Below are 23,890 nucleotides of genomic sequence, written 5' to 3' on the forward strand. Positions count from 1 at the left end.
GAATATGAATAGAAATAGCCAGGAGGCGATCGTTTCATTCCCAAGGTGTGCTATCAATCATAAACTCACTAATTGTATAATAACCTTTCGCACACAAGCGTTCCTTAACGCTGTCTGGGATTCTGTTGTAGAACAGTATATATTGCCCCACAAAAGAGTTACTGACTCTATGCAATGCGCCAATAACCTTGGTACTTAAGATGATATGTTCCTTGGTCCTATACTATAATTAAACTGGATCACTACCCATCAAAAGCAATCCAAAAATACTAAGTATCACTGTTTGGAAGTATAATATGTGTTGAGTGGGTATACCCAGTGTAGACCCCGATGGGTTAGCACAACGTGCTGCTATCAAGTGAAGAAGTACAGGCTATAGTTTTCATTTTTAATATTTAATCTTAGTGCAGGTATGCAAAACGTCGTTAAAAAGTTTTCTATTTTGCGAGGAGTTAAAAATTTGAAAGAATAATCTTATTTTGAGGATAATTATTGAAGCATATTGAACAAAATTGTAGAATGCTGTATTTACAAACATGAATGATTCCATGAAATTCATTGAAAAATAATTCAGTGATAACAAAAAATAAATGCTTACTTTTAGAAATATATTTTTTCATTTTATAAATATAACGTTAATATTTCATCAAAGTATGTATCGAAAAAAGGAGGTTAAAAAAGGCCATTTCTCGCAGATCCTTCATCAAATTTATGAAGATACGAAAATGCCTTTAATTTAATCTTGGATAGGGTTGTTACTTTTTTTATATTGATTTGAAAAAAAAAAAAAGAAACTGTAATTTTTATGAGGCTGTGGTAATATTATTTTTTATCTAATTTGAAAATTACAAAAAGTTTTTTTATTATGAAACATACTGTATTTTTTATGTTAATTAATACATATTTCAATAAAACTAAAAATATATACTTATTGTTAAAATGGCTAGAAATTGCATTTTTATGTTATATTTGTTAGCGAACGAGCAGGAGGCTCACCTGATGGACTACCACCACCCATGGATATCTGCAAAACCGGGGGTATTGCAGGGACGGTACCGGCCTTTAAGAAATGTAAAGGCTCTTTTTTTGTAATTTGGTTTGGTAACATCGCCAGCGGAAGATGGGTTCACAGAATGGCTCTACGAAGTAGAAATTGTCTTAAAAATCGCACTGTTGTGGATTTACGGACATATAGGTAATGCGGATGAATTCTTACTTCATGTCCGAAGGTGAAATTAAGCAGGCGGGATTAATGCAAACAATTCCTCAGAACATTACCGTTAAACTGCGATAAAAGATGCATAGTAATCCAACATCTCTACGCAAAGCCAAAGGATCAACAAATTGGAAAGGGTTTCGATAATTCGACCCTCGCTGTGGCAGCCATGGGAATATTCTCAGATCGTAGAGATACGACAAATGGTGACTTTTTAGTCGTTAAGGCGCAAATTTCTGTCTATTTGGGGTTGAATTGGACTAGGTTTAGTCGGCTTCAGTCCGAGACTTTGTTTAACAATGACTAGATTTCAGACACAAGTTTGTTCCGGTTTTCGTCGACGTGTTCGCGAGAAATGGCATTGCATTTTTGAATCGTTTTAAAATATTTTACTTTTGCAATAAACCATTTAGAAAGGAAAAAATAGAATGATATTTAGAGCTAGTACGTTAAAACAACAAAAAAGTTGCCAGCCCTTAATGAAAATGGACGACTCGGTTTATTTCATTTTTTATAGTTACTTTTTACGACAGACGGACGGATCAGACCAGTCAACATCCTAATTATCAAGATGAAATTTAATGTACCTTACGATGGATACGGTTTCACTACATTTATATTAAAATAAAATATCTTCTACCACGAATAGTTTTTTAAAATATTGGTACTTAATGTACATACCTAGATAATGAATATTTGTAATAAAGGCAATTTAAGCACATCGACGATCTCAAACAATTTTATCGTTACTAGTCCAAAAAAATGGAATTGTTGTATGTCAATGGAATTAAATATTATTTAAAAAAAAAACATTGTCTGAAATTAAAATAGTTTAAAAATAAAGACTACATTGTCACAGTCTTTATTAGAACCTACCGTGTGTTTTTATTTTTCTTTGCATAAAATTATCTGTACATTTTCATTAAACTAAATTTTAAAACAAGTCTACCTCAAAATATTGAATTTGATATGTACGTCCCAAATCATTTAAACTCTTAATTTACAATATTGTAATAAAAATAGGAAAATCAATCGGTACTTTTTTAGTAATTGCGAATACAAAGTCTATGTTCAATTAATAATTGTTAAAAATACTTGATATGTCTTAATCCGAATGCTCTATCTTTGGAGCTCAGAGTAGGCCTGTCAAACATTCCGGTTGGAGAGGACAATGTTAATAAACTCGTGTAATAAAAGCCACAAGGAGATAACACCTTAGATACTATTTTTGACTATAAGTTTACGGTAAAAAATAATAATACATTTGTACATCTTGCAGTGCCAGTCTATAGGCAAAGGTGACACCTTATCATCGTGCTCTTAAATTTAAGTCAAATATTTAGAAAATATCATAAGACAAGTATTTTCATGAAGAGCAATACATTTTTTAACTGTTACCCTAATTTTATTAACCGTTAGCGTGTTGTGAGGATTGAATAAATAAAAAACTTTTGAATAGACTTTTAATCACAAGTAGGCGAAATATATTAATTATATTTTTATTATAATATTTGTGCTCTTGGAAAATTGTAAATTCAAACTTTTTCAGTAAAAATATTTTAATATATACGTTATATACGATATTAAATAACTTGACTAAATATTTTGCATGTTGGTTATAAATTGAGTAAAAATTTTAAGTAAAGTGTGGAAACAAATTCTGAAGAAAATTGAATAGAACTTGAGACCAGCGCGAAGTTGAGAGAGCTGGCGCTGAAGTGTTCAACAAATATTGACAACGGCAAATGTTTCAAAAGTTGCGACTATTCATGAAAACCACGTCCACCGTGGCTGTCACTTTGTAAAATTTGCTTTATATTTTTTATATGCTTATGTAATTCCAGTTCAAATACAATCGAAATAAATGAAAGTAAAGTAATTTGTCTAAATCTTTATTTATAAAATCATTAATCTATATTCTACATAAGTGATAAATATAATTTATAAACGGAATATCATTAGACATTCACACAGTTTGTGCTTTCCATAGAATTTATTTTATTTTTATTTCAATTCATTCCCGCTTAATAGATGTTTACAAGTACGCTTAGCGTAATACAAAACTGGTAATTATTTCTTTTTATCGCCTGTGTTGAAGTTCTTCCATTCACTGTGCTATTAATTAATTTATAATTTATTACTTAGAGTATCTTTATAAAACATTTAAGACTTATTCTAGAATGATATGATTCATGAATTTTCATTTTCTTAATAACAGTAATTTTAACTATGAATATTACTTATTTACTACTAATTGTGTTGATGTTCTACGTATCTAAACCTTTAGATAACATTATTTGTAAAAAGTATATTTAAGAATACAAAAGGATGCCTTTATGCATCTTTTCAAAAGATAAAATTTTAACCAAAATATGATTTTAATCTGTGAAAACAAATTGCAGGCGAAATATTATTTGTCTTCGCTTCAAAAATTTAACATAAAGTTTCATAAGATATGTGTTTCAGAATAGATAAAAGACTAAAATTATTTCAATCTTTGCTTTGAAGGGCAATTTCTAAAAATCCGATCGCAACGTATCGAAATCCATTTATAACGATGACTTAGATATGCCTTTTTTGAAGCATATGAATTGACTACTTTATTTAATACATATTGATGATATTATAATGTCAGTGATATTAAAAATATATTAATTATAGTATGGAAACATGCAGTGCAAATTTACTTTGAAAAAATTGTAATGAATCATGATAAATCTACTATAAACCACTGATTATATAATATGAGAATCAGCTAAGTGCACAGTGCCATCACAATATTATTGTGAAAGTGAAATACTTGCTAGGTAGATGTTTTACTTTGGTTCAGTCATTTATATTTTTTATTATTAGAATTTCCTTGTATGGCAGTTAAAATACAGGAATGTTGTGTAAAATTTCTAACCTAAAATTCGAAATGGGTTAAATTTATTTGCTCGATTCTGTGTTTGCGGTCGCCTAGACCTTATAGGCTTATGTAAAGGTTCACTTGCGCCGGATAATAACGGCGACTGAAAATCATCAATCTCGGATGTTACATCTGTGTCATTCTTCTCTAAATGCTCAATAAATTCAGCATCATTGCCTCCATCGTCGTTTTCATTAGTTGAAATGTTGAGTGCCTTAAATATGTCTTCAGATATATTTTGGTTCTTAAAATCAAACGTCAAATTGTTCGTATCCAAATCGGTACTTAAATCATTAGTAACTGTTATTAAGGTCGCTTCAGTAGATTGGGATATTATATCAGATGAAGTTAAATTCCGTTCAGTGGGACGAATAGAAGCGGTAATTAAATCATTTACAGAGGAAAGAGTAGAAGTTTTGTTAAACGTTAAGTCATTAGGCTGTGTCGTTGTAGGTTGGTTAGACTGTTTTAAAATTTCACTTTTGTTAGTTTCAATGTCATCTTTATAAGTCGGAACTTTTGTTGTAATTTCATACACCGTGATATCTATATTAGAATGATTGTTTTTTTTCTCATTTATTATTTCAATTTTGATAACTTCATCACTTATTATAACTTGATGGTCCGTTGTTACAGTGTACGCTAATTTGTGTTCTGTTTCATTTTTCGTCGAATTTTTCTTTTCAAATTCGCCAATGTCCAAAATGGAATAATTCGTTTGTGTATCTTTGTTTTTACCATTCAATACAGGTTCTTTTATAATTACAGTAAGTTCAAGAGATGAATCTTCTTCCGGTACCCGGTAATTATTAGCATGAAATTTTGGTTCAAATGTTTTCAACGGTGTATTTGTTGAGTACGTTGCGTCTGACTTATCTTTGTATGATGGTGACGAATATTCTGTAGATTTAGTAGGGATTCGGTACTTTAAAGATTTCCCTTTAGTATAGTCGTATTTATTATTATATTTTTTTGGTAGGACATTTTTTGTATTACTTACATTATCATTAACTCTAGTGGAAGACATGATATTTGTTAATGGATTCTCCGTTATGTATAATTTATCTAGAGTGTCTGTTGAAGAACTTTCTTTGGTGTCGTTTTTAATATCTACATTATCATTTTGTATGTTATCATGTCCTATAAATTGTCGTTCAGCAAACTGTTGTGCTAATTTTTCTTCAATTGACAAAGCTGTCATATCGTCACTAATTTTAGCTTTTGCCATAACTAAAGGCGGTACAAAATGATCAGTGGGTTGGCTAAATATTGTTTCAAAGTTACCGAGGCGTGCAAGTTCATCGTGTAGTTTTTTATGTTGCATGTTCTTTTCATCTTCTAACTTCTCAGTCTCCTCGTTAGTGAAGAATTCATCATTATTGGCTAATTTTGGAATATCATTATTTAACAGATTATTGTTATCTATAATGTCTAAGTTGATGCTTTTATCTAATGGAACTCTATAATTAGTGATGGGTATTTCTTGTTTCTGGGTCCATGTGTCTACAGTGCTAGAAATTACAAACGTTTTAGTGAACAACTTAGTACTAGATTGATTGATATCATCTTCATGTTCAGTTGTACTACTTTCTTCTGTACTAGCTTCATTATTAGTTTCTTGATCAGAAAATGCGGAATCGGTTGAGGTTTGATAGGACATAGTCGATGATGTCACAACTGAAGAAGTAGATGTTTGTTCATCTTCAGTACAAGATAACTCACTTAGGAGATCCTCACGTTTCTGTAAAATAAATAGATTTTAAAAATAGTCCGTAATACAGTTTAAAATCTTTTTTAAAACCGTCTCATAGTGTCATACCATGTTTCCAGTACATTGAACGCGTTTCACGCCAGCTAGACCGCAATCCGCAGTGAGCTGTACCGCTGCGCTTTCAGGTAAATATAGGGCTGTCAAAGCCGGCAAAGCTCTCACCATACAACCTTCATTTCCAAGTGCCCATTGTGGAACTATTGAGAATAATAAGTTTTTTTCAATAGGTTCAGAGACACATCTTTAAATAAGTGAAGTACTTAGTTAAATCACGATTAAATTGCATTACTATATCTATATTGCGTCTGTATATTTATTTGTAAAAATTGAAATGATAATGTAGCGTTGTTTATTTACATAATAAAACTTTAAAGCCCAACTTATATTTTAATCAAAAATTACTTTATTCCTTTACCTGGGAGTTCGCAAATGAACGAGGCCACAGAAGGGCCACCACAAGCCCTTGCCTCCCAGCGGTAGTCAGCAGCTGGGTCAGCAGCGGCACATAGCGGAGCAGAACGGGCATCCGGTGCAGAGCTCCAGTAGCCATCACCGCTTAAACCACGATAATCTCTGGTGACATAATTACATACACACTTACATAAAATATTTTTAGGTGACAACATTATATAATATTGTATAAACTGATTGACAAAAAATATATGTTTATTTATCATTTGATCGCAAACAGATTGTCATAAATTGCTTAGTCAAACTAAACAACAGCAAAGACATTAAAAAATTATAACTAATATTTTCCAATTATTACGTACGTCCAAGTAAAGTCGCCATCTGGATTGCTGCGGATAAGGCCGACCCACACAGCACTAGAAATATCCAGTTCCTTGAGATATGCCCGCACCGCGTCGTACTGTGCTGTCGTATCCACTGGCGAACAAGTTAAAAATAAGTAAATATAAATAGTTTATGGACACCTTGAACATTAAACGTATTATTTTTATTGATAAATAAAACCTGATATAATAACTGCCCATAGAATGTTTTAGTTAATTGTAATACAAATGTAATCTGGCATATTTTGTCAAATGTTTGGCGAAATATGTTGATTTAAAAATAAAGAGTTTTTATTTCAGACAGAAAAAAAGGTATTCATGTTAATATTGAGTATTTAAATACAAACGAAAATAAAAATAATTAATGAACCATCTTGTGTGCAAATAGGTACGTCACACGAACAAATATATTTTTATTTATTTCTTCCTAATGATTTGCAATTAATATTGAACAGAGACATATAACCGAACTGATTGGCAGATCAATTAGAGTAATCAATTATTTATAATTGGAAATCGGCCCCCAATAAAAGGAATTTTGTGTCACATTAATAAAGATCAAGTGTAGGTACTTATGTTTTATTTTTATATTTGGATCTACCATACAATTGTTAGATGTGAAAATGTCACTGATGACGACAGATTAACTTGGCGTTTCTATACCCAGTGCGTTTAATTAATTAAGAATGCAATAAAGTATAATATTAGTATGTTAAAGTTATGCATGCATGCAGCATAGATAACTATAATATGCTAATATTTGCTTAACATTTACTTACTTGAAAAGTAAAATAAAATTTATTTTATTTTTTAACAAATTATATGTTTTGTTTTTGTATTACCAACGACGGCGTATACATAACGTCAATTGGAATCTTGCCAAGGATTGGCAACGACCCATGGGACTGGCAACCAATAAAAGTTTGGACCGCAACCAAGTCAATATTTTGTTAGGCAATTTAACTGTCCACATATCGAGCTAATAACATTCAGAGCTTAAAAATATTTACTTTTATAAGAGAAAACTATTTAAAAGAAACTATAAATATGATTGTTAAAGTTAAAAATAAACCTTTTATTACAATTATGAAGAAAATATTAAGCGTTTAATAATAATACAGTGAAGATACTGTCAATTTCCTTAAGACTCTTGCGACATTAATAAGAAAGCGTATTTTTTATTCTTGTCCCAATTTATTCGAGTATAATGAGATTTACGTTGATACGAAGAAAAGAAAATGATGACAATGTGACCGTTAACAGAATATAAGCTCATTTATATTAAATAATTCCACGTTTTATTTTAATATAATTGTTTTCGCATATTACGCCTCGCTTCATATTTTTATCCAGAGGAGTGCGTCGTGTTCTTTTAAAATTTTCTTACAAAATACAAAACGAACTGAGCCAAATCTTAGATGTTTTATAGAAGTTTGCACTTCAAACTATTTCCTCGTGGATGGATAATCGATATTACTTTTAAAAGACCTTATTATTGATTATATATGGTTTATGTAAGTTATCGCTAATATTATAATAATAGCACAATTAGTGTAATCCTAAGAGCGGCTACCGCTACTAATCACAAAGATTAGCCATCTACGCAGTAGTGTGTTTGTACGCAAACAAAGGAGCATATTCCGTTGTTTCATAACCCCACTCGCCCAGAGACAAATCAGAAACTAATCGCTTTACGAGGCACGGGAGTATAACACTCCAACTACCTCATTCTGGGCTGCTTACAATTATTTCCTTCCTCTGCTGACTCGGGCTCGAAATTTAGGACCTTGAGTCCACAAGCTAGCTTCAGGCCGAGGAGGTTGCTAACATACAATTATTAATTTATGCATATACATATGCTACGCAATATAACGTAAACACGAATACAATATATAATATTAAAGTAACTATATATAAAGTATTCCTCAAAACGACAGACTATAATTTTATTATACGATACGAAATATCGTGGCAGCCGCAATTTCGTCCCAGGAGATCGGATAACTACGTTTGTGATATTTGAACGAGTACTCTACAATCGAGACTTGAACGTAATTTGAAACAGAATTAAGGTTTAGTTGTTAATAATTTATAAGCTGTTGAATAATAAACTTGAATAACAATGCAATTTTATTAAAAAATGCATAATTTAAACTGAAAGCAGATTATTTAAAGTCTCGAAATGTTTCTTTAAGCTTTTTCTGAATCAAATAAACTCTTCTTTGACTTGAGTAGCAATAGAGAATTGGTACCTAATCGCTAAAGATTTGAGTTGTTTTCAAACTGCTGAGTTTTATCTCTCGTTCTTCACAGGGTATTTTCTATTCTCGACCGATTTTAGCTTCAAATTTAACGAATTTTATGTTTCTAAATTGAATAAAGTATTTACAATTGTAAAATGTTTTTTTAAAAACAAAAGTACATTGAATAGTTTTACTTTAGTTAAGAGTTTAAATTAAACATTACATAGTTCATGTAGATATTAATAATAAGTTTAATATGTTCTTATCTTTTGAACATTTATTTAAATTGGTTTCATAAAAGACAAGTATGTAATTCACTAATTTACCGAACGGAATTGTAGGTTAATTTTCGTACTAGTTGTACGGAAACTACGCCCCTCGGTGATCGGCAGCAGGAAATTTGAAGCGATGTCAGAATATACGTACATAGGTATTCGAAACTGAAACTAAATTTAATGTGAAAATTGTCAGTGTATTATTAATTTTTGTCCATTTTTTTCTTCTAAATTATTTATAGTATCACAGTGAGGTGTAAAACTGACATTAAAAATCAATTAAATTTCAAGATATTATAATTATTTAGGAAATCATAATGTATTTTTTTTATTATAATTGCAAAAGATATACCTATAATATATATAAGATATATAATTATATTTTTAATTTTATATTATATAATATCAAAATAAAACATTAGGTTATCGTTTTCATTTTGGATATAAAATATTTCAAAAGATGCTGTCAAGTACCGGCCACAAATTGGTCCCGCGCTTAGTAGAGACAAATCGCCAGTGGGTATAAATGATACAAATGTTTAATGTATGCATTACCACAACATTTACTTTTGTAAATTACAGTTTAATAATATATTATAAGTATTATTTTATTAAAACCATTTTATACCCTATTCCAAGCATTTTATAACTTTTAATACCAACATGAAAAGACGTATCCAATAAATCGTCTAATACTCACAACAAAAGAAGATTAGTGAAACTACAGCAACGTATTGTAGTCGTATTATCTTTGAACAATCTAATCTTCAACCAAGAGCAATTTGTTATGTTTTTCTAAGGGTTTCCAAATTAATCTTTTTACGTCGAGCTGCAGGGTCACGGAAAACTAGGTATTAGACGCCACGTCATGGCTGGTAAAGAAAGGATGAAATTGATTCATTTCTTTAGGTAGCTTTTAGAAGTTACAAAGCACTTTGAAGCAAATAATAAATTGTGATGTTAAAATTGAGTTGCGAAATTTTATACCGTTAATTATTATAATATCTTAAAATATAATTCTTTCCTAAGGGTTGTAAAACATAAAAATAAATTTAATTTAATTTGTACAATACAAAGTAAAAATCCTTGTTTTTGTATTGCTTTTTTTAAATCGTTAAATCATAAGATATTTTAATTAGGCTATGGTTGATAAATGTTGCTATATAATTAAAGGCTGTTTAAAAGAACTATTTCAATTAAAATACTAGTACTATTAACTTTGGAATACTAAGTTCATTTGAATAAGTTATTGCGACGTGTTTTGTCTTGTTGACTGCGGCTTATCGACTAAACGTAACGTAAACTAATACCTTTAAGTATTCTCAAAGGAATTTCCCACAAATTGCCAATATAATTAAATCTGTCTAAAAACAAGAAAGTACAATCTTCGTGAGCTATAATAGAAGCCTCTAAAGTTTATAGAACTACTAGATGCCACCCGCGGATTTGCTCGTGTTTTAGAGTCGGTCGTCAAGTGTTAGGAATAAAAAGTAGCATATGGCTTGAAGTTCAAGTTTCTTTCACACCAAATTTCACCAAATTCAGTTCAGTGGTTTGGCCGTGAAAGAGCAACAATATATGTCATATTAGTATAGTTATCAATAGTGCTATACAACTTGATAGTTAAGAGCCGAGATGGCCTAGTGGTGCCCACGCGTGCCCACGCGTGCATCTTAACCGATGATGTCGGGTTCAAACCCAGGCATGCACCACTGAATTATCATATGCATAATTTGTGTTTATAATTCGTCTCGTGCTCGGCGGTGAAGGAAAACATCGTGAGGAAAACTGAATGTGTCTAATTTAAACGAAATTCTGTCACATGTGTATTCCACCAACCCGCATTGGAGCAGCGCGGTGGAATATGCTCCAAACCTTCTCCCCAAAGGGAGAGCAGGCCTTAGCCCAGCAGTGTGTATGTTGATAGTTAAACACACCTATTGAATCCTTTCAAGATCTAAATAAATAGAAGCAATATAAAATACATATAAAAAACGCTTTATGTACATTACATAAGTAGGTTATTCTATCTTTGAGATATTGCTTTTATTGATCTTAAAAGTTTGAATACGAGCAAATAGCGCATTTATTTGTAACAGCGCGAATAATGCTGGCTGGAAGCGAGCCAAATATCGTGACGATCCGTGGGACTGGCAAGCGGCAAAGCTACGAATACCACCAAGTCGATATGTATTTGGAACGCCTCATCATACCCATCCACATCGTATACCAATACAACATACATGTTCTTGGATTCTTAATGACAATAATGATATTCGTATACAGATTAAATATTTAATTTTTTTCCAATCTACCTGATTAAATTTATATATAAATAAATTATCAAATAAATTAAAAGAATATTTTTGAATTTCAATAAAGAGGGATGTGTTCTGATAGCAAGGCTGCAGAATTTAAATTTAAAGTATTTTATTCTCCCCCAAAATGTATGACACACTAAATACCTACTAATTAAACAATACAACCACAATCCAATCGCATTGGAGCAGCGTGATAGAATATGCTCCATACCTTCTCCTCAAAGGGAGAGAAGGCCTTAGCCCAGCAGTGGGAAATTTACAGGCTGTTAATGTATTTAATGTAAACAATAAATGTAATAATAAGACTTTCATGAATATTACGTTATACTTCAAACTTGGCCGAAAATTTTATTTTATAATACAAAATAAAAAGATTAAACAAAAAGAACAATATTTGCACTCGCAGTTGAACAATATTAATTCTTAAACTTTTTTAATTTCCTAACTTTCGGGCACTTTTCAAATGTTGATGCTTTAAGTACTCAAATATATTTACTAAATTGAAACAAAGACAGAAAATTCAAGTTTTTTACTATTATTGACTGGGCTGACGTCTTTATATTTTATTAATAAAGTCATTCAAGTACAATGGACACCAGCAAATAGTGACCTTCGCTCAAAAATATCGGCATTGCAAGAAGTACAAATAATTCCTTACACCATCGATGAGTTGCCATTCATGCAGTCTAACGTGTTTTGTTTCAGAGGTAAAGAGGGTACCCTTTTGTACCTTCAACAATAGCGAACGCGGGACTATTAATTTTATTTTTCTATATTTCTGAGGAAGAAGTTGTTACGTAACTATTTAATAAGTAATAATAACAAGCGCTTATTTTAAATATGAATTTCAAACTTAGTCAATATTTTATATATGTGTGATTTGAACTATTTGACTAAATCATGGGGTTGTAATTCGCAATTATAATAATTAATTACTTATGTTGTTTTGTCATTTTATTGTTTCATCTCATCACGTGGAAACTCCTAAGCCAACGATAAGTTTGGTAAAACTTATATACGCCAGTAACGTCGGTAGAAAGACCAACTTTTATAAGTAACATGAAAGTCCGAAAACATATGAGAAACTTTAGTATAAAAATGTGCCACAGATGTCACAATATTCTTTTTTTGGCAAACGATACATATATTTTTTCTTTTGGATATTTGTATTTTACTATTGTGGAATGTCATTATTATAATTATTATGATTATTAGTAGTTTAACTTCTCACCATGAAATATATACAGGGTTATTGGTAATTCGACGTATTCCCGTTAGGAGGTAATAGAGGTGATTATTTGCGATATTTTTAATCCCCATATGCATAATGCAAAAGTGAACTATTTTTGAGTTATCACGTTTTTTAGATTTTTTCAAAATAAGTCAGATATGCAACTTCAAAAATTTATTTAAAAAAAGTATCAATTAAAATCTATTTTTTTCTTCTGATTTATTCGTTATAAACACTGGTTATTTGTCAATATTAAAACAATAATTATCGGTCCAAATTTAAAAATGCGAGACAGTGTTTATTCGTTTTTATAAATCAGAAAAAAAAATAGATTTTAATAGATACTTTGTTTTAAATTAATTTATGAAGTTGCATTTTTGACTCATTTTGAAAAAATCCAAAAAACGTGATAACTCAAAAATGGTTCACTTTTGCATTATGCATATGGGGGTTAAAATTATCGCAAATAATCACACCTATTACCTTCTAACGGGAATACGTCGAATTACCAATAACCCTGTATATAGTACTTTATACAATATTAAAAGCTAAGTGGGTATATAAATATTTATAATATTTTTAAAGGGGGTTAGTATGAAAACCACGAACACATGCATAATTACAGCATATCCACATTGAATCGCAATTAAGGTTCCCTGACGAGAAAAATGAGCCAACTATAAACATAGTACACACTAAGATTCAAATATTTGGTCTGTAAAAGACGACGTTTGTTATTTCAAAAATAATAATACTACGTACGTACGCTAAGATGGCCGTATGGATACATCACTATCTTATATCTTATATATTGATTGCGGGTTAAAATCCGGTAAAACGTGCCTGAGTTTTTACGTAAACAATTTGTGTTTACAATTTAGCCCTAGTATACCACTAGTGAGAAGACGAGAGATATGCATGAATTGCAAGAATTTCCGTAATGGTACAGCGTGGCGGAATTAACTCAAAAACTTCTCCTTAAGCACAAACTCTTGCCTTTGTCGGTTTTTACTTTACTATACTTCCTATATTATAACTAAAGAAAATACATGTAAGGAATAGATCTATGCATTCGCGTATACTATATGACGTGTAAATGACGTAGCGTAATCTCAAAATGACTTATTCAAACTGCTCTGATACAATCGGGCCCTGATTGACAGGCAATTCAGGTGGCAAATAATAGTAGGAAACTACGGCACTCGACGATCGCTGGGAGGAAATTTGCATTACCGCTACGAGATGTCACCTCCGTGTCAGGCTTATTCAAATTGAGTCTGTTAAATGGAACACGCGCCTCGAAGACGGCGCCGCGTAAAATGAAAATGTCGTCGAAACTCTACAATAGAGCTACGTTGAGTTTAATTAAAAATAAACTATAAATATAAAGGTTTATATAAATATAAAGGTGTTCATAACATGTCGAAAGCAACTTTAGCGTGTAATGACTATGGGAATGTAATATAAAATTAATTAAATCGCGCGTAAAAATGTATTCATCATTTAATAAGTTATAATGTAATGAAACGTAACGTAATGTTGCTAATTTATACGTTTTGTATGCCATTGCTCATACGTATTTCTGAGAGACAGCAACCGTAAATATACTAGTTATATATAATACAAATATTCATAATGAAATTTAAATATATTTAATGAATAAACATCCAATAAATAAACTAACTGCAACGTATTTGTGCAATCTCTTATTTAAATTTTTTAAAAGCTAGAAACTACTTTTGTAATAACTAATATATAAAATCAATATTATTTTCTGTCGAACAAAATACGTCGCAAATTTGTTTACGTAGATGTATATCATGATTAGGTAAAATTCTCTCACCAAGAGTTTGTTTAAAATTGTGACATAAAAATATATTATATACTAACAAAAAATATAAAAAAGCAGTGTCTCAACTTTAATTATTTAACAATCAATAAAAAACCCTAACTTAAGATTATATTAGACAAAAAATTATATACATATATGGCTCACATATTACTAGGTACTGTACTTTGTCTGTCGGTACAAAATTTTGTTCGAAAATACATTCACTAAAGTTCTTCTACCTAATTTAGTATTTAACCTTGTTCTCAATAGTCTCCTACAAAGATAGTATTTAACAATTTGGTAAGTCTATCAAAATCGTGGCACCGTTCACACGTAAAAAGGAACCGGATAAATCCTTTTAGTCTGAACACAAAAGAAGATTAAGAGCGGCACATTACGTACAGTCGCATTACCCGTCAGCGATACCATTTTTTACATGAAGCAATTCATCATCTTTTGCGAGTAACATGATATAACAAAGAAATCCCCGGAGACACTTCCAACGTTCGTAGAACTGATATTATGTTGACGTGTATAGTTTCTTATTTTTTACTAGCTATGCCCCGCAGTTTCAACCGCTTCTACATTGGGTTATACATGCTTGTTTTGCACACACATGATGTGTACCTAAAATTTACCAGACAAGTTGACGTATATGGTTAATGCTCTATTCCTTTGATTCGTAATGGGAAGTAACGAAGCCTACGAAGACTTTCTCGGCGAACGGATCACACAAAGAAATATATTTTGAAATAGGACAACTAATACTTCTTGCGACTAAGGCTTTCAAACATACCAACTCTGCAATTTATTAAATTTAGTATTACGTTAACACTAAAATCAACTTCAGTTGCTCGGAATACATACGTCGCAATAATTTTACTTTAATTTACGGTGTAATGACTATGAATGTTGTATTTCCAAAAATTAAATGAGGAATACAGGTACACTATCCTTATTTCAAGACCGGCTTCATGTCTCCGCGTTAATCAAGTATCCGTCTGCAATAAATACAAATGTTGCTTGGAACAGATTATACTTGTTTAAGATTTTGGAAAATTTTAAAAACACCGATGTATAAAGTATTTATCCGGAATGCACAAGATATAAAAATCTTCCGCTGAATTGGTAAAGGCAGGCACGTTAAATATTATATAGGCAACTTTTCCTTGAAAATGTTTGCAGTTTAAGAATATATCTTCAAATAAATAAAAGCGAGCATTGAGTTTATTTGGTAGCGGGACGAATAGTAGTTGGCGGAGTGCCAACCATGGCGCGGGCCCGCGAGACTGGCAACCGGCACAACTACGGACCGACGCCAAGTCAATATTTGTGACGCTGTTTAACTGTCCACATTTCATGTTTGCAATAATTATAGCTCAAAATACTAGCTTAAATGATAATGTTAAAAGAAAATTCGAACACTTGCACTACCAATACCTAGTACTTTCATAGAACTATTCATGCAATTTTTTGTATTTAGGGTATTTTAATTTCTAAGTCGCCTAATTATATTATAATTGGTTCAAAATCTAACTTCATCACCCAAAACTGTAATTAATATCAGACTATCTAAACTATTCGTCCGTAATTCTCATCTCAATCATCTACAAAACCAAATTGTTACTGTGTTATTAATCACTTTAAATGCTATTAATATAAACGTACACTCTAACAGGCTGCTAATTACATTGTATTTTTAAAAAAATATATAAAATTATGACAATAAAAAAAAAAAGAATAAGACACTTCATTTTATTCTGTACAGAAACATCTTAAAGAATATATGTTAAAATTTAAGCTAATATAACTTCGATCATCGATGTTTTTATAAGCAAATAGTAAACTAAATAAGCAAATTAATTACTTTATTGAGTATCGAATGGAAAGCCATTCTATACCCATCACTACGGGATTTGTTAAACGTACAATTTTCAAGATGGCGCTCCTCTCCGTCGGCTATATAGGATTTATGTTAGCTTTGTAAAATATATATACAATAACACTCAACAGATCACAGGAATCCATTACCTCATTCCTCTGTATCCAGACATATACTCGTATATAAAAATGTATTTACAAATGTTCTTACTAACATCAAATTCTATAAATATAAACCAGTCTAAGCTCAATATCAAACATACTGTATTACATCGTGGAACACCAAGGGAGCCTCAAGAGACCAAACATGTACATTTCTTACCGTCTTTATGTATAGGCCTGTATTTCGATTATTATTGTGGTATATATTGTGTGTTCTTGTTTCGTAGTTTTAATGCTATATATTTTTAAGTAAGAACTCAATTATTTGTCTATAATTCTAAAAGAGCCGAGATGGCCTAGTGGTTAGAACGCGTGCATCTTAACCGATGATTTCGGGTTCAAACCCAGGTAGGCACCACTGAATTTTCATGTGCTTAATTTGTGTTTATAATTCGTCTCGTGCTCGGCGGTGAAGGAAATCATCGTGTGGAAAACTGCATGTGTCTATTTTCAATGAAATTCTGCCACATGTGTATTCCACCAACCCGCATTGGAGCAGCGTGGTGGAATATGCTCCAAACCTTCTCCTCAAAGGGAGAGGAGGCCTTAGTCCAGCAGTGGGAAATTTACAGGTTGTTAATGTAATGTAAAAGAATTCTAAAATCGTTTTACTGTGATTTTCTGTTTAAGTTTATGCACGTTATTTATAAAATATTAGCGAACACGTTATTTATCCAAGAAAAATGATAGAAGACTAATTTTGAAAGAGGGTTCCTATTATCGCTAAGAAGACCGGCATAAATAAGGCTTTGTTAAAGCCTTCACGAAGTTTACTGAGAGTGGTCGGTGTTACGCGAGGAAGCTATTGAGTGAAGAAAGAGTATTAATTAATGCGTCTAAAGCATACATCTACTTTATATATTTCTTAACTCTGTTTTATAACGAAATTCTAATTTTGTTCTTTTTTATGACAATAGAACAACTACCTGAATATTTTTAGTAATATAAACCATATATGCAAAATCAAATTGCCACCAAATAAATCTCTTTTGCCTGCAATTACAGTTTTACACTGCGAGTCAAAGCAATACACAATATTGTTGTTTGGCTACGGAGTAACTGATAAATGGATGGTTCATATCCCGATAAATTGAAGATATAACAGAAAATAAGAATTTGTTCTAAAAGAAAATCTAGAGACGCGAAATCTCTTAATACGATTATAATAACACGTCGCCACATCGCTACTTTGCCCACAAAAATATACCTAAGACAAAATGTATTAATAACTCGAAGACACCGCCATCGATCGGGCCCTTTTTATGTAGTGAATATTTTGTTCCTAATATAGAATTAGCTAACAGCTATTGACTACGCCATCTGTTGAAGTATAGCTATTAACCGTTGTATCGATAAATCAATTCATTAAATATTTGTTATATTGTTAATAATTATGTTTGTAGAACATTTTTACATAACATTAACAACCTGTAAATTTCCCACTGCTGGGCTAAGGCCTCTTCTCCCTTTGAGGAGAAAGTATGGAGCATATTCCACCACGCTACTCCAATGCGTGTTGGTGGAATACACATGTGGCAGAATTTTCGTTTCGAAATTGGACACTTGCAGGTTTCCTCAAGATGTTTTCCTTCACCGCCGAGCACGAGATGAATTATAAACACGAAGTGTGATTGTATAACGCTAGTATTTAATAAAGTAGAAAATATACAATCGAAAAATCGAATGAAGAGGTATAAAAGACCCAAAGCCTTTGAGTCACGAATGAGCTAAATGCTAAAAGTTGTATGTGAAATTAGCTGTTGAACAGCTCACCGCCTACAAACACTTCGACTTAATTGACTAATTCTAACTCGCCTATTACAGACCAGTTCACTATAACAATACAAACAAACGTTTGAATTAAATAATGAAAATAAAATTGAATTACTGATAAGAGTAGTAGTAATTAAACCTTTAAATGTCACAGCTGGGCTACTCGTTCCTTTCTAAGGAGAAAGAGCTCATTTCACCTCGCTGCTCCAATGCGTATATATGTAATTTTCATACAAAGTATGCAGAATTGCTCATTTTGTTTTATACAACTTCGCCGAACACGAGATTAATGATTATAAACACAAAGTACTTCCCTCGTGGTTGGAAATCAGCAATACTCAGTTACGATACAAGTGTTCAACAATCGGGCCCATGTCTACTCGATAACAAATAAAACATAACTTTTAGACAATCCATCAAACAATAGACATGATCTTTCTTGCTTCCCGCCATCTGTATGTTAGATATTTTAAACTACGCAACGGATTTAAATGCGACTTTCGTAATTTTAATAAACAGAGTAATTAAAAAATGAAGGTTTATAATTAATGCATGTTATTGTAGAGAATTTGTATTTTCCTAAAAAAGAACAAGATTTTCTCTTTTTATGCTGATGAATGGCTATTTAAAAACCCTATTTACTGAAAATGCCCTTGTTTAACGGTCCAACATACATACTATAGTTTCGAAAATATACTATTATGTTGTACACAACAAAGATATAAATATTACCGTATATAACTCAGCAAAGTTGTCGAGAAACCTAAACACAAAGTCATCTAAAAAATAAATGAATATAGAAAAGTATCAGCGTAAAACATACTGATCTATTGATTTTTCTTATATAAAGAGATTTGTCGATTCACCTCACACTCTTAAGGCATTACCAATAATTTTCTAGAGAAATAAAGGGAATCAATGAACCGTTCAGACCCGACTGGATGGTGTTATGTAAATTGGTAGGATTAACTTCATCACGTTACGTTCCCTACAGCGTAAGTTACCCTCAAGGTAATGTCACTGAGGAGATTTCATGAGATTCGCGGAAATTGAAATCCAAGATCCAAATTGAAAATGATATCTAATGAAATGCAGGCTTCCTTCATACGTCGATATATAATAATAATAAGTTAGAATTGGAGAAATAAGTGATGAAATATAATACTTTTACTAGTATTTTATTTTAATTTACGACAGATAACAAATTAGAGATAAATAATGATTTAATTGTCAATTTTTCAAGAACTTTATCTGACTTGTATTATTTATATAATTATTAATCTATAAAACAATAATTTTAAGCGACAAAAATTCTATCATTGTAATATTACGTTATATTGTACAAAACTAGCAAAACATTTAAAACAAGACGAATAATATATATATGTGTACTATATATTTATAAAATAAAAAGTAATAAGTTTAATATTTATGGTCTCAATTATGTATTATGTAATTGTACATATTTGTGGGTATAATAGAATTTTAAATGTGTTTATAGTTTGCTGAGATGTGCGTATATTTTTATTAAAGGCAGAAAATATCTGATATATTTTTTTTGTTCTTTTATATATTGCAGAGACCGGATTGATATACTTTCGACTTAAGACCCGAAAGCCTTACTTACTCTAGTATAAGAAACTAAACCATACGAATTTTAAGCAAGCAAAATCCCATGTACGTGTATTAACTGCTGCAACTTGTACGTAGAATAAATTAATAAACCGGGGTGACGCGTCTGACAGCAATTAAGGGGGTGTTTGTTGTCCAGTGTCAGATGTCAGGGAACCAAAGGGAGGGTTAACGAGCTATTCTACGATGTCCGCACACAAAGAAATTACAATGTGTTTTTTTTTTTCATATTCATATGATTAAAGCATCGCAAGATTTTTTTGTTACATATTTAAACAATAAATATGTTCTTATTTGAAACTAGTAACATCAAGAATTCAAAGCGAATCATTAAAAAGGAAACGTAAATAAAGCCGACATTATTATACGGCAATAAACTAAGCACATACGCAAAGGGTCCGGTCACTTAAGAAGTCTGGTGTATATGTCATTAGTCATTAGTATACGTCATCTTTGTCATTTATTTATTGAAAATTAGTTAACAGAATAGAAAATACATCGTCAGTGCAACATCAACATTGAGAACTAAAATGTTATGTTACTTGTGTCCGTAGTTAAACTAGCTCACCCTGTCAACCAAAATACAGCAGTAAGTATTGCTTTTTGGCGGTAGGTGATGAGTCTTGGGATTCAAACAATCAAATTATATCATTGTTACCCTAACTGAAAGACTTTAGAGACATATTATATAAATTGCGCAATATAATTTATTGTGCCCTTGTGTAATAATTTACTATTGTATGGGTGTCTTTAATATGTTGCGCAATTGTTTAAATTAGTTTCAGAACTATTTGTAATGCCTCCTGTCACAACGAGTAGCTCTTGATTGTATTACATACGAAAGCTGTTATAAGCAAACCAACTCAATAATATTTGAAAATGAATATTAAAAAAAAATCAAGGCCTAATTTAAATTTACTATAAAATTATGATTTTTTGTTAACCCTATTCCTGGTCTGTAAATCTCATGTAGTTCATAGATTTTATTGATTAAGTATTGTGTAAGTTGTGTAGACATGTCAAAAAGTGATATACAAAATTGCCTTTAAAAATTAACACTTATACCTACTTTTTACTTAAATACCTACTTTAAAATAGCTCATCACCCTAAGTTGGTTTTTAACATTCATTTCATGAGTGCGATACGATTTAAATTCGTACAGAATATCCGTACTGTAGAACGAACAATTTGATTCAAACGCCACCTACATTTTCATGGATATTACGTGAAATACAAATCATGTCTATTTCATCATTCGGAAGAACTTATTAAATTATATTAGCTTAACATTCAGTAAGTATTTATTCATCCAAGTATATCTAGCTTATCTTGTAACTAGATATTTCCTGCGACTTAAGGATAGCACGCGCCAGGATATAATTATCTCTGCTCTACTCTTACTAGTGTTACCGCTCTGCTAATCCGTATCCTACATAGATTTACCAAGACAAAATATAGAAGCTTAATTTAAAATAAATGTACATTATATTTTTCACAGCAAAAGCGTTGATTTTGCGTTTATTATAGAATTGTAGTTATTTTATATATATTGTAAAATATAAGGTATTTCATTGATTTTATTGTTAAATCTTTATAATTTGGTGTAGATGTGATTCATATTATTTTTTTAAATTTATAAAAAAGAGACTTATTAAAGAATCTTTTTATTTAAAAAAATCTTATTTTTAAAGTTAGAACTACTGGATTTTTCTAATTTTCTATTGGATCTTCTAATTTTGGCAGCTAACTTTCTTTATCTGCACCTATTCTTTACTACAAACCGAATGAATGAGTTATAAGTAGTTTTACATTTTACTATTTGGCTTAAATAAGTTGAAATATATATTTATATATTTTAAGTAACATCAAAAATATTAACATTAATGAAGACTTAACACGATTATACACTAAAATTAAAAATAGTGAACAAATCATGACCGCGTGGAATGTTGGCAAGTACAGAAATATACAGTTATACAAAATTAGCATCATTATAATATTGAAGCAAATTAGGTAAATAATAAAAGATCACTTTTTGCTTCGTCTTATTCTCATTTTAAGAAGCAAATTTGGGAACAAAATATCTCACGCCACTTGACTGCGATTCTCATATGATGATATTTCTACACTCGCGTATCATGTTTGGGTCTATCCATAAATTCAATAGGTAGACATGACAACTATTTTCAAACAACGTTAATTAATTTATGTGTTATATTCATATTATTAGCACTCATTATTCTCATGAATATTTTACATAAAACATACAACAAATTATTTTATAGTAGTAATTTGTGAAAAGTAAAGTATATTATTCGATAAAATAGCTACTACAGCTGTATTAAATTTCACAATGTTTTAATTACCTCGCGAAAACCTATAATAAACTTTAGATATTTTGGTATATTATATTATTGTATAAATTAGCAATTTTATTATAATATATATTTACCTTATATGTCTCTGTTATCATTTATGCTTATCTATACTAATATTATAAATGCGAATGTTACTCTGTCCGGTAGTTACGCTTTCACGGCTAAGCCTTACTTATTTTGAAGAAACTTGGTACGAAGCAAGCTTGTGTCCCAAGAAAACATATATTTTTTTATTTATTCACTCATTAAAGGGGTTAAAGTTTGGGTTGTAGGGTTATATACTTAAATAAATTATAAAGTAAGTTACCATTTTATATCTTACCAACATACATCGTATAAATTACTTAGCGTCCATAAAATTTAACGCGAAATTTCATCGTTGTACAACCATTAGACGAGTTATTTTATTACCATCCTAAATCATATTATACGGCTACCGTGATGGATTTCCAACGCAAACAATACCGCCCGATATCGCTACATGTGGGCCATCGAAGTTATGAGATTTTATAACCCAAATTTCGCTTGCTCCGTTGCTAGAAAAATATGTGTCTATATCATGAAGCCAAAACTAAACTACGATATATGGGTATAGTAGTTGTGAGAGTTTTATGTTTTACTAAAATGTCATTGTAAAATGAATGTTCTGCTATATTCTCGAAGATTCCAAGCGCCGTTTGATCTCGAAAATTTAAAAGGAAACCTGTTAGGAATCGGTTATCTAATGGGTACGGAAAATCTATTTATAATCAATTTTAATTCAAAATGTTATTTTAGTCGAACAAAACAATTATTATTTTTGTTATTCTGTTCTTCGTGTGTCGTGTTTTTATAAGAGCCAGTTGTGATTTTTAAACATAATTCGTTTAAGATGTATGAATTGATTTGTCATTTTTATATTTTTACACATTTATATTTAAAATATGCTGTAATTATTGTAGACATTTTGTAGTACCGTTTTATTTCGAAGTGAAAGAGTAACGCCGGGTTTGTTTGAAAACACAATTATTTGCATGAATCCCCTTTTCCATGTTTAAATTGTAAAAAGTATGCAAAACTTTTTCGAGCCTGGAACTAATTTTGCTTAACATTCCCCACGTACTAAGGGCCCTGATTTTAGGTCAATGTTCACTCAAACTCCTTCCTAATTACTCTTTAAAACGACATTTAACGATAAAAGGTAGGGCCCGATTCGTGCCTGAGAATTAATGGTCTATAATAAGCTTGATGGAGGTCCTAACGTCCTCGCTGATGAGTTATAGCGCTATGATAATTCAAAAAGGACTCTCTGAGGCTGTAATGTTTATATTGTAGAATATTTAGAGAGAATTATGACAAATGATGACTTTTCTTATGAAAAGTTACATTGGCTTAAAACGAAAACTATATGTAGAATTAAAATATATAGTGCTTCTAATAACAGTAGGTTTTATATTGCAAGAACTTACAATGTTTCTTTTTTATTAGCTCGAA

At 30.9% G+C, this 23,890-nt stretch overlaps 1 protein-coding gene across 1 annotated transcript in view; it reads right to left on the minus strand.

The window, feature by feature from the left end:
• Nucleotides 1-3,094: 3,094 nt before the first annotated feature.
• Nucleotides 3,095-23,890, minus strand: part of LOC113395257 (uncharacterized) — a 44,448-nt gene continuing 23,652 nt past the window's right edge. The window contains exons 3-6 of the mRNA XM_026632828.2: nt 6,669-6,783; nt 6,311-6,468; nt 5,944-6,092; nt 3,095-5,865 (exon numbers count right to left, since the gene is read on the minus strand). Coding sequence (XP_026488613.1) covers nt 4,117-5,865; nt 5,944-6,092; nt 6,311-6,468; nt 6,669-6,783 — 2,171 coding nt within the window. The 3' untranslated portion in view covers nt 3,095-4,116. The remainder of the gene's footprint in view (nt 5,866-5,943; nt 6,093-6,310; nt 6,469-6,668; nt 6,784-23,890) is intronic.

The sequence above is a fragment of the Vanessa tameamea genome, chromosome 4 (genome assembly GCF_037043105.1).
Source record: "Vanessa tameamea isolate UH-Manoa-2023 chromosome 4, ilVanTame1 primary haplotype, whole genome shotgun sequence".
NCBI classification, from domain to species: Eukaryota; Metazoa; Arthropoda; class Insecta; order Lepidoptera; family Nymphalidae; genus Vanessa; species Vanessa tameamea.